Raw genomic sequence first — 13022 nt, forward strand, 5'->3', positions numbered from 1 at the left:
AATCATATGTACTCAGAACGACGAAACAGATCAGCTTAATTTCTGAATTTTAAAATTTTATTTAAAAAATATTTTTTCATCATTTTTGGTTCTATTTTTCCCTGCTGTAATAGATGATGTTTTTATTGTTAAACAAGCCCAGGAGTAGTTTATTGTAATAGTAACCAGGCCACTTAGGTTTTAGTTTTTCCAGTGACCTCCTATTTAAGTTTTAAAATTTGTTACAAATTTCAGTATTTTCTGGTCAGTACTGTTTGTGGGAGAAACTCATCTATAAAGTGCTTGTCAGAGTAATTGTGTAATGTCATGCCAAACACAGTTTTGGGTGTGGGGTTTTTTTTTGTCAAATAACTCTCTGCTTTGAGTTACTCATCTGTGCAAGCCCCAAAGAAACAACTTAGTGATAAAGGTGCTTCTCTCCTCTTTACATAGTTGCTGAATGTTTTATTGTTCCTTTAAGAGCATGCTGGCATTTCTGTGAAATAGCCATGGTATTTGGCTTCCACCTGGGAATGTACAGCAAAATTGAGGTTTCATTTTTGTTTTGATGCAAAACACATAATGTTGGAAGCATGAAATTCCAAGTCCACATATTTAGTTACATTTTCTTTGTATGTGTGTGTCTATTACAGCTCAGTCCTTTTGTCTACAGTGAATTTGCCAGGGAAAGAAACCTTCATGTTTCCTTGCTTGACCGACTCTATGAGCACTACCCTGCAGAATTTCCATGCAGGATCTTGCTGTGTGAGAACTATCGCTCCCATGAAGCTATCATCAAGTAGGTGTGAACTTTTTCACTGTATCATGCTTTCCTTTGGCTGGTGTGAGCGAACCAATCAACTCTGAGCCAAGCACAACCAAATGAAGGGAGAAGCATTATGTGTTTCTTTAATGACATCTGAGTTGTTTTAATTTATAAATTCTTCATAACTTGGTTGAAGTTCAGTCTCCGAGAACAGACGTGGGGGGTCATTAGGCAGTTGTATTACAAACCCCTTGTTTAGGTGGGGATGCTTTGGCTGCAAGACTTGCACACTAAGCAAAAGAACTAACTTACCCCTTTTAACTGTTATGCAGTATATTGTATAGATTCTGTGTTTCTTTGAAATTTTAGAATTATTGTGGTGGTTTATCTCAGAATGGTGAGCTATGTGCAATGTAAGGAACATACGGATGCACAACTATGAATTAAAAAAATAGGTCAAATTTTGAACATGTTCTTTTTCTGTTGTCATCTTTTATTACTTCTTTCAAGACACATTAATCAGTGGGTTTGCATTTTTATGCTATGATAAACTAATGACTGCTCGTATAATGAGCTCATCCGTGAGCTGTGCTTGAAAAAATAAGTGCAATCATGGGGAAAAATGCTAAAGTTTAAATCCTGGCTCAAACATGTACTGAGGAATATTATGTTGTTATCCAGTCACACTAATTAGGTTATCACTGTGTTCAAAGCAAAAGCAGAAATATTAAGTACTCTGGGAAATCAAAAGTGAGAATGTAACATATTTTGTTGCACAGCTTGATCTGTCTTCATTTTATGGACTTGTTAATTATAGACTGAGTGATCCTAAATTTTTTACACATTTCTTGAAATTGTATGTTTGAAATGAGAGAATCTGAAAAGCTCATTTTGGTTTTTGGTTAGTGATTACTTCCATGAAATTTGCCTCAGAAAGAAAATGAAAATTCACTTCATCAGTTGGAGTTCAGACAGTGAGTTCCTAGAAAGATCCACTGTGTTGGGCACAGGGGCAAGGACTGAAATACCACTGCTGGTTGGGTCTCTAGTGAGAGTCCAGTTTGCTAGTTCCACTATGAAGTATTGCTGTGTGAAGTAAAACCTGCTCAGTACTCTGATGGTGGTCCATTTAGGAGGTTGTCTCAAGTCTACTTTTTTTTATAATGTGGAATTTCTCCTGACAAATGGGACCGTGGCACTTAAGACAGAAGGAAGTGTAAGAAGATGGTTCATGGCAGGCTCATTAATCATACCTAACTAACTGAAGTAAAGAGACCAAAAGACATTAAGGAAAGAACAAGGCATTAGTTCAGCCTAACTTTGGAGTTGTAATTGGAAAAAAAACAGTCCTTGTAAAAAGGGTGTTTTATTGTTTAATGAGAACTCATAACTAAGAATTAATTTGCAAAAGAAATTGCTAGTGTTGGCAGTAGTGGACTGCTGCAACTCAATCCATGAAAGAACTGCATATTCTTCAGGATTGTCCAGTGTTAGCCAGTTCTGGTCAGTAGTGGACTGCAGTTGTTTGGTGATGCTTTTATAGCAGACCAGTTTCTTTAGCTTTTTTGTGACCAGTTATTTACATCTTAAGCTGGAGGAACTTGGTGGGCCCACTGACTGACTGCACAGTCTCTTGCATTTGTTGTCTTCATGTCAGGCTGCACCCACAGAGCTATAGCTGAAGAATATTGAGGTTGGAGGTTGAACTTTGAAGAGTTAGATTATACCAGAATCCACTAGTTAATGAAAGCCAGTACATTAGCTCTGCTGTGCAGGCAGCAGTGTACAGCACTTACAGTACTACCAATTGTCATCTACAGGCTCATGTTGGCTTTTTGTCTTGTCCCATTCCATTTGCCTTCTTCCATCCTGCTTTTCACCATAGAAGCAGCTCTTGCCTCATTTCTTTTTCAGTCAGCCAGCTTCTGTAATGCCTGCTGCCAGCAGAGGAAGTATGTTCTGGTTGTGCTTCTGGTGACTAGCAACATGGATAGGTCTGGAGTAGAGTCACAGAAGAAAAGCTTGTTTGGAAGCTGAATGCTTGGCCTGCATTGTGCTCAGTACACATGAAATCTTTACTAAATTTATCTTCTAAGTTCAACAACTCTTAGCTGATGTGAGCAGGCTCGTTGTCCAGCAAGCCTGGGGAGTAACTAATCCCAGACAGCAAGTGTTCCGTTTTTTCCAGTTTCAAGCCACCAGAACTTCTGAGTGAAACATGAGTGAGAATGTTAGTAACTCTGCCAAGCATTAAATTAGAATAAAATACTGCCTTTGTAGAAAAACTGTTGGAAAAGCATATTTTTTGTACCTTCTGCTCCATCTGTAGTGTGGAAATACAGCTTCAGAGAAATCACTTGAAGATGTCAAATATTAATCAGTGGTTCTGTTTTCCCTATGAAGTATTTTGTGATTGCATATTTTATTAGTGAGCTCATATTTAGACTCCACATTTTATTCTCTTTTGCCTTGTTACAGTTACACATCTGAACTTTTCTATGAAGGCAAATTGATGGCAAGTGGAAAGCAACCAGCACACAAAGATTTCTACCCTTTGACTTTCTTCACAGCACGTGGAGAAGATGTGCAGGAAAAAAATAGTACAGCTTTTTACAATAATGCAGAGGTAACTCTTCTTTGGCTTTATTCTTGATTGTTTTCTTGAAGCTCTCCTCCCCCCAAATTTATTGGGTTATGTTCAGTGTAGGTGGAAGATATAAATTATCCTTTACTAGGAGAGAGAAACATGGAGTTTGCTAAACATGAAGTAGTGAACATTGCAATTGTAGTAAAAATTTCCACTAATTTATCTTTTTTTCCTTTGCATATTGCAAGCTACATATAGTTCTTTCAGGCTCATTCTTCAGAATGTCTTTCCTGATAATTTTTGTGACAGTCTGATGGATGTATCTTAGCAACTGAGAGTAACTGCAATTTAAAGTAAAACTTATATTTCTTTGACTGTTGTAGAAATGTTCCCACTCAGATAAGAGTCCTCTGGAGTAACATTTCATATTTGCTTTAATATGCTTAGGATCAGTTTAACGGATCATGTGCAGATGAGATTTTTTTTCAGTGAGAACTTATGCTCAGTATGTTTGTTTCACATAGATTTATTTCTATTCTTCAACAACTACTTTCATTCTCTTTCCTTCAGTTAAAAAAACCCCAAAAACCTCTCCAGCCTACCCCCCAGCCTGATAATATTTTTTGTAGTGGAAGATGCATTTTTTCCAGTCACCTCAAGTTAGGAAGGGATTGACCCAACTCTTTTTTTCCCCACCAAAATGCTGTCTTAAAGAATAGCCTTGACATTTGAAGAAAAGCAAAGAATCATCACTGATTTTCTTAACATGTGAGGAATTTTAATTGAAGTTGGGTTGCAGTTTAGCAGCAGTGTTTGTTAGGAGGCACTACAGAGCTCTCTGTGTTCCCCCTTGTTAGTTGGAGTGCAGTTCATCTGATGCACAATTTTTAACCTTTTTGTTGTTGTTATGCTGCACTTGTTACGCATTCTTTGATGTATCAAAATATCTGCTTGACTAAGAAGCTCCAATGACTTCTGGACATAGCACTGAAAAAAACTGAAGGCACCTGACTACTTTCATTAATCTACTTGGATTGCTTTGCCATTTAAAAAAAGTTGTAAAAGACCTAAAAATATCTTCAGTGGCCAAGTAATTGTCTGAAAATTGTGAGTCATTCATAGCTAAAGGCAGAAATGAAGGACAACAGCTGCTTAAACACCAACATGCAAAACTGCTTTAAAAAGCTGGATAAGTATCTATTGAATGACATACTGACATTTATTAAATGACATATTGAATGTTAAATGTTAAAAAGCCCAAACAAACCTACAAAACCTTCCATAAAGTTGCTTCAGAAATGCCTTCTACAGTGCAGTATCTCTGTGCAGTGTGTTGAACCAGAAGCTGTTTGGGCTGGTGCTTTTTTGGCAGCAGGTTACTCTGAGCCTGTCTCCTCACAGGAGATTCAGATTTTGTTACTCATTAGTCTTTTCAGGCAGCACATTTCATAGGATTTCATAGAGATGAACTAGGAGCTGAGGGATAATCTGAAACTCCTGAGGGTTTCCTTTGGAATGGGAAGTGACTGTGCTCTGGTATACATTTTATCTTTCTAGAGGTACCAAAGTCTAATACCACATACATAAAATCCAGATTAAAAATAAAATAATATTATGTAGGCAGTATGTTTACTTAAAGAAACCAGTTAAGGTATGATAAGAAGGGTTATGTCAAGGTGCACTTGACGTTTTCATTAGAACGCAAGCTTGAAAATCAAGGTTATTAATAAAATCTCCCAGCTTGTACTTTAAAGGTGACATTTCTGCAGGCAAGCTTCAATTTCAAGAATAAAAAAAGGTATTGTATACCAAAGCCATTGTTTCAATACATGATATTTTTGAGTATCCCTGTAGAATACAACAGTATGGTTGCTTGTTCAATAAGGTTGTGTAATACTCTGACATGTAAATGTTTGAGAACTTTTAAGATTCAAATCCTCTTTCCATATCAAAGCATGATCTTCAGTGGAGCACACTTAAAAATTCTGACTTTCTTTTAAGGTGTTTGAAGTAGTAGAGCGTGTTGAAGAACTAAGAAGAAAATGGCCTGTTGCCTGGGGCAAATTGGACGATGGCAGTATAGGTGTCGTAACACCTTATGCTGATCAAGTGTTCAGAATTCGGGCTGAACTTCGGAAAAAACGACTGTCAGATGTCAGTGTAGAGAGAGTGCTAAATGTTCAGGGTAAGTAATAGTTCTGTGTCTCAAAGATATGCTAAGGAAGTAAAAAATGTGAGTGCTGAAGTTAAGTAAGACTCGCTACAATAAGCTGAAAACGATCAGAACAAAAGGAGTGCTGTGATATAGCCCATAAAAAACATGGATCAAAATGAAACTGTCAAGTCTGCCAGTTAGATGTTACTCTAAAGTTGAATGCCAAAGCAATAAACTCATCAGGGTGAGATTTATCTTTTTTAAAAATTAAGTTCAGGCTTACTTAAAAAATAAAACTGAGTGAGTGAAAAGTGGGAAAAGTGATATATTTTTATTGTAAAGCAGAGTTCCAAATAAAAATGTAACAAGGCTTTAACCTCAAAAAAACTGGTTTTTGCATTTGTACAGTAGTCTGTAAAAAGGGGTCCCCAAATTTATATATTGATTCTTGGGATCATGTTGAGAACAAAAGTTCTGTGTAGGCATAGCCTGTTGCTAGGTTGCACTTTTTGACAGTGATAAACAAAGGAAGATGATAAAGTAACTGACTGACAGTGAGTGGTATGTTCTGGTTTCTCATGGTAGATATTTGTGTATTTGAGAAATTTTGAAATACAAAAGAAGAATGTCCAGCCCTTTGTTCTTTTTAAAGTAGAATAAATAAATCCAACATTTGTTATTGGCTGATCTGCAACACTGTAAAGATAATAAGCATTTCAGAAAGTTCTGGAATTATTAATATCAGGATGAGAAATAAGTTTTTTAAAGAGGAAATATTCTTGTAATAGAATATGCTATTTATAGTGCATCTTTTAAAACTTTTACATCTTATTATTCTTGCATAAAGCTCTACATGTGAAGAGTAGCTATCAGTTCTTCAGAATATCTAGGTGTGAAATCTGACTGGCAAGTGCAGAGGTCTGCCTGTGTTACCAGCAGAAATAGCTACAATTATCTCAAGACGTTTGTTTCTTGTTTCATTTTAGGAAAACAGTTTAGAGTTTTGTTTCTCAGCACAGTACGAACACGGCATACGTGCAAACATAAGCAAACGCCAATTAAAAGGAAAGAGCAGTTACTGGAGGATTCAACAGAAGACTTGGATTATGGTTTTCTGTCTAATTACAAACTTCTCAACACTGCCATTACAAGAGCACAATCCTTGGTAGCTGTGGTGGGAGATCCGATTGCTTTATGTTCCATTGGAAGATGCAGGTACTTTATATATGTTCCTTAGTTAATCAGAGCTAAGAATGCTAGAAAATGTGTTTATCTCTGGCTGATGGATTGAGTAAATTGATGGATATTCATTTAAGTGCCAAATAAGACACAATATGTTTAAACCCTTAAAATAACTGTATAATGAAATGGAAATACTTCACATTTATATCTGTAGAAATACGATAAAGATGGTAAGGCATTAGTTCTGTCCGCAATTCTTGCAGAGGCTTGAGTCTGTAAGTTGATTTCAGCTTGTCCCAAATGTGCTGCAGAAGCTCATCCTGCCAGCAGAGCGGGTGGGTGTATCCCTGTGGGTCTGTGCTGCAGGAATTCCTGCAGTGCCACCTGCCAAGTCCCCTCTGGAGCTGGAGGCCAGCAGTTCTGCAAGGGCTGCTCTGTCCCTTCACTAGTAAGTCTGGCTGACAGGAAAGAGAGAGGATGTTTTTCTCCAATGGTAGCAAATAAAACCACTACAGATGAGAGGCAGAGCATTTTAATATCCTCAACTGGTGCAGAAGTCTGGCTTTTTTGGTTTTTTGTTTGTTTGTTTTGTTCTGGTTTTACCTTCTTACCCAGAGTCACAGTGTCACTGTGTGTAACAACTGGCAAAGAAGAAGTGTGAGGTATCTGCCACCTGGTCATTCATACACTGTCTTTTAATGTATTTAGAGTTGTTCTAATTTTTACTTGACAGTAACAACTGCAGAGGCTTTATTTTTAGTGAGTGTTGTTGCATTTTGTTTTTTCAGTATACTTGTTACAATTTCATATAGAAATAAAAGAAATCTATAGTTTGGAATTTAAATTACAGACTTAAATGAAGAAATGTGAAAAATGCTACGAGATGTAAACACTGGTGTTAAGGGTACCAAGCTCGTGTTCTTCAAAGGTTTCTTCTTTGATGGAAGAGCTGAAATGCTGAGATGATCAGAGATAAACCCTGAGGCTTATTTCTTGGAGAAAGGAAACACTGCACTGACTGTCTTATTATAATATAACTAAAAATATGTATTAGTTATCTCTACGTTGTATCTGCTTTCCTGAGCAGTATTCTTCTACTTTTGTGATAATGGATCTAGTTTTCAAAGATTAGAATTGAAAAACCAAAATGGAAACCCAACCTTTGTTTACTGTGTTAATGAAACATAGCCTGAATTTAACCACTTATCTGCTGGTGACACGACAAGAGTATTCCTACATTAATGCAGTGGTGTGCTCTACACTGCTAGCAACATCTTACTAAAAGAGAAATAATGGCTGTGATTTTTATTTCACTTTTACCTGCTTGTTTTTTAGATGTGTGGTTTATGTAACTAAGTGATGAGAAAGAGCTCTGTGCCTCCTGAGCACTCGCTCCACAAGTGATGTGTGTCTGGTCTGATCTGCTTGTGCAGGCTCTGGTCATCAACTTAGGCTGCAGAGACACAGGACTTGGCTGGAGAGGTTGTCATGCTGTGCTGACTGAGATTTGTCTTATTGGTTGTTCAGAAATTACTCTTGATTGATAAATTTTGCTTCGCTGCCCTACTCTGGGGTACAGGATGTGCAGTGTTACTTAGTCAGCTTTAGTTAATCCCCAGTTAGTATAGCTAGCAGCTGGGACCATTACTGATTCTCTAACCATCTTGTATAAATACAGCTTTTGATGGATAATGACTGTGTCCCTTAGTCTCTCTAAATCCAGGTGAAGGAGATAATCTCTTGAATTTTCATGTAAACCCTAAGTTTTGAGGTTTGAACTTAGGTACTGAAGGGGACCCAGTTTTCAAATGAGGGTTCTGAGCAGTTTCTTCAAGTATGGCTCCTTCAAATCTGAAATAGGGCATGCAAAACTGACTAAAATAAAGGTTAGGCTATCAGCATGGTAGGTAAGATACAGTTCTGGCAGTTAGGAACTGAGTTTGACTTCTGAAAACCAGCAGCCCTTTACATATGTAGAGCTGTTCAAAATTATAAAACAAAAAGATAATTAAGAAACAAGGAGCACTGGAGCTTTATTAAGATGTATCTCAAGCTCTCCCTTTAATACACCGTTGTCTTGTTTCACTGAATAATTGAACATTCACTCTTTGAAAATTGTGCTGGAGGGGCTGAGGCATGCTGCTAGGAAGATCGTTCTTTTTTAGTACAACAGGAGAAGAGAAGTCTGGAAGAAGTGACATTTCGTTAGGAAAAACAGACCTCAGAAAAGTTTAGAGAGTACTTGAATTTTATAAATATTCTAATACCTGTCAAAATGAGTCAAGAGACTGTAACAATAGTTGTAGAGAGCTTTGTGAAGTGTGCCCAGGGTAATCATTGCTCTGCTGTGTGTTAGAATCGGACTAGACAGGGCTGTTGGGGCAGACACTCCCTTTAAACTGCAGAGCACACTAAGAGACAACAGTGTTTTATTCTCTGTTCTTACACCCCAGTACAAGCCTTCCATGTGTAGAGAGACTGCTTGGGGCATTTTAAGCAAAAGTGGATGGATCTCAGTGGATTTGTGGTACTTGGCAGTCGGTTCGGTGACTGAATTGATTAATCAGAGGGAGTTCCATCATTAAGGCTTCCCAGTGAAGTATTTCATTTTGGTTTTTAATCCTCACTTAAAACCCTGCAAGAGATATTTGCCTTAAAGCGAAATGCAGAAAAGGGGCCCATCTTGCATCCTGAACTTAAAAGAACATTTCTTCTCTATATAAAATCACAACAGAAGATTGGATTTTAGGGAAAACTAGTTTCAGTTCTTAGCTACATCAGTAATATTACAGTGTTTTTGCCAGAAAGACTTCTATTCTTTTCTGCGAAGGACAGCTATTCAGCTAAATGTGACACTGCTGTTAAAATTAGTGCGCAGCAAACTCTCATTTTCCAGGTTTTGAGGAGACAACAAATAACAGTGCTTGCTTATAGGTCAGGCCTTATTACTAAACAGTGATTTAGACTGAATTGTAGAGAAGAACTCATTTAAGATCATTGTCTTTCTAATCCTCCTTTTCAATAACTTTCATGGCTCTTGATTTTTTTGAAAGGGATCAACTCAGTCAGGTGTTTTTTTTAAATGACATCTTCAGATCTCATTTATTTAAGTCTTTTTAAAGCTTAAGTAACTTCACCCATAAAGTTCCTTTGAGGTTAAAAAAATCATCATAAGTATAACATTTTTTGTATAGATCCTGCTGTGGATGTTAAAAATGGAAAGACTTTTTTATAAGCAATAGAAAGATATGTCATGAGAAGGCAGAAGACAGGTAGGAATGTTGTTTTATTACATGGTTTAAATAATCCCTCCACCCTCCAAAAAGCTGGAAACAGAATTTTCTTAGAAAAAATCATGTGTCATCTGATGGTTGTTTTTCTGGCTTCAAGTTTCTTCTCTATATGTTCTAGAAATATCTGACATGAAGTAAAATTTATGCTCTTGTTTTCCACTTGTTTTCTCAAAGGCCCTGTAGATACCCCTGGCATGTTTATCTTCACGTGACTCTGCAGTGTTTCATGAGTAGTTTTGAGGCTCTATCTCAACTTTGGTATTTGTGACACTGGAATTGAATGATCTGCCTAAATTAATAGAATCTTCTTGGCATCTTTTGGGACTAAGAATCTATCTATATATTAAGCATTGTGTTCACTGTATTTGGTCCTCTTGGAAAAAAAATCCAAGTTAGATGTGTCCGTGACATTACTATTAATTGTGATAGCCACCTAGTGCTGTGATCTGCTGTGTGTGGACAGATCCATATGTCTTCATGTGACTGTGGAGCTTTGCATTATGCTGGGGGGTTCAGATGCACAGATCAGGTTGCAGGATGGATGACTTGATGTGTAAAATGAGCATTCAGGAAAAAGAAAGATGCCACACACTTCTGTTAAATCTGTGTTGATTTTAACAGTAGCCATCGAGTCTTACTCTTTGTTGTTTCTAAAAATTGTTTCTATAGGAAATTTTGGGAAAGGTTTATTGCCCTATGTCATGAGAATGAAAGTCTCCACGGTATCACATTTGAACAGATCAAAGCTCAGTTGGAAGCTTTGGAGTTAAAGAAGACTTATGTGTTGAACCCACTGGCTCCAGAGTTTATCCCCCGAGCTCTTCGGCATCAACATTCAGCAAACACCACCAAACAGCAGCAGTCACCACCAAAGGTAAAGTTTTACTGATGATGAATTTTGTCACAAAGTGAATGTAGAAATGCCTTTTGAGGAATGATGTTAAAGGTTTAAGAAACAAGGTGTTGTTCTAAAATGGCATCAGTGCAATCAGATATAAATGCAGATTCCAGAGGGAACCTCAGCATTTTCAAGGGAAAGCTCTAGGTTTGTGTAGCATTCAGCAATATAGCTTGGGGTTGTCCAAGCCTTGTTTCCTTACTGAAGTGTATGCCTTGGGTTACTCCAGCATGTTTATTGACTGTGTTACAGTGACCCTGCTTCAACATTCCTCATCCCTGGAAGGGTTTAAGGCCAGTTGGGATGGGACTTTGAACAGCCTCATCTAGTGGGAGGTGTTCCTGCCCATGCAAGGGGATTGGAACTAGATGATCTTTAGGGTCTCCTCCAACCCAAACCATTCTGTGGTTCTATGATCTTGGCCTCAGTATTCAAAAATAAGCCAAATTAAACCCCCTGCACAAGAGGCAGTGCCTCTCCCAGGCAGCTTGTGCTCTGACTCTATCCTGAGAAACAAGTCGGTATAGACAATGTCAGGGAGTATAAGGAAATAAAATAATAGCCAAAAGTGATTTGGTTTGATCTAAAAATCACATTTTAAAATTCAGGGAATTAAGCAAGGTAATTGTGTGATTTAATTAAAACATTGTAGAACAGTGTATTGCCTAGGTTAGCTCACTGGTCATATCCTTCAGAAGTCGAGATTGCATTAGCAGAGAGATGAAATCACCACTCAGTGGTAATATTATGAGCTGCTTTTATAAAAACAGGTAAAGGGCTGATGAAAATACATAGCTTCCTTAGGATGGTAAAGAATAACACTATGTTTTGGAGCTTTTTTGGGGGCTCATGTATTAGTCATCGATTGTATTTTAATAGTTCTTTGTAGTTTATTTCAAAATCATGTGAGTTATAACTTAATTAAATTGTGTTTAGAGATGCAACTAATATGCAGTTTGTCTGCTGTGTGATGAATTCTGTTGTATAAGAAGGAATTGTCCATAGTTTTGCATTTTTGTTGCAGGCTGTATTGTTTAAATTAAATTTTTATGACAGGTTTTTTTGACTTTAACAGTACAAAAAGGAAAGCCTTCCCTTTGGCAGTCCTTTCCAAAAGAGAGTTTGTAAGTGAGAACATTTGGTTTCTTCATCAAGATGCATTACTTTCTGAAACAAACACCAGATTGCTAAAGCATCTAGGCATGTGTCACAGCACCAGGCTTACAGAAAACTGTAAATTAAAAAATTGTTGTCTTAAAAAAGTCATTGCTTCAGAATGATTTTTCACAAGTCCTACAGCCTTAAATGCATTTCCTGTAATAACAGAGCATCAGTATTAGTATTTTTTGTTTCCTAAAATGAAAGAAAAGTATTTGAAAATGCAGGTATAGCACATTAAAAAAAACAGAGGGGTGGGGTGTGGGAAGTGAGAGTCTTGTGAATAGACTGTTCTGTTTATTTTTTTTTCCCCAGTTTGTTAGTAAACAGCACTTGTGCTGTAGAAATCAGAAGAGACACTTTCAAACTGCCAGCACTGTATTTGCAGCTTAAGATCTGCAGTGTTTTAACCACCTATATCATAATTGTAATAAAATCTCTTCCCTCTGCATACAACTGACAGCTAGCATGTGCAGTAACAGAAGTAAAGCAAGCAGGTAATACTCAAACACACAGAATATGGCTGTGATAAGTGATACATTTCCCTTTGCTCACATTTTAAAAGCAGATGGTTGGCTTTGCTTATTTTAGTCTTCCTAAGTACAATATTTAACATTAAAAGATGAAAGATTAAAAATGTAGTGCGGGTGTTTTTTGTAGCAAAACCAGCCTCTGATGCACTGTTTTGTGGTGAGTTTCTGGGCATCTGTGAAGTTCAGGGCTTGTTTTCCACACTGCAGTGAAAAGGGATTTTGTAAAAATGGCGCCTTCTTGTTCAGCAGAATTGCTCTTGGATTTGTCTAAGGGTGTTAAAAGCCTCTTTGCTATTTATTTGTATTAAAGGTGGTGGTGTGGAAATGGGAGATTTTCAGAACTCGGGGCTTCCTGCAGTGTAGTTAGTGTACAGTAAATTAGGCTCTGAATTTTACAACTCTGCCTACCTTGCACTCACTGTCTGTGCTCCAGCTTCTCAGCCTGGATTCAGGCACTTGGTTGGGATGCAT

The 13022-nt window shown here is 37.4% G+C and overlaps 1 protein-coding gene across 3 annotated transcripts in view; it reads left to right on the plus strand.

Moving 5' to 3' along the window:
- Window positions 1–13022, plus strand: part of HELZ (helicase with zinc finger) — an 84390-nt gene that overhangs the window by 53245 nt on the left and 18123 nt on the right. For all 3 annotated transcript variants that reach the window (XM_051635255.1, XM_051635256.1, XM_051635257.1), the window contains 5 exons: window positions 633–778; window positions 3224–3371; window positions 5334–5517; window positions 6474–6702; window positions 10632–10836. In XM_051635255.1, coding sequence (XP_051491215.1) covers window positions 633–778; window positions 3224–3371; window positions 5334–5517; window positions 6474–6702; window positions 10632–10836 — 912 coding nt within the window. The remainder of the gene's footprint in view (window positions 1–632; window positions 779–3223; window positions 3372–5333; window positions 5518–6473; window positions 6703–10631; window positions 10837–13022) is intronic.

Source organism: Apus apus, chromosome 17 (genome assembly GCF_020740795.1).
Source record: "Apus apus isolate bApuApu2 chromosome 17, bApuApu2.pri.cur, whole genome shotgun sequence".
NCBI lineage: Eukaryota > Metazoa > Chordata > Aves > Apodiformes > Apodidae > Apus > Apus apus.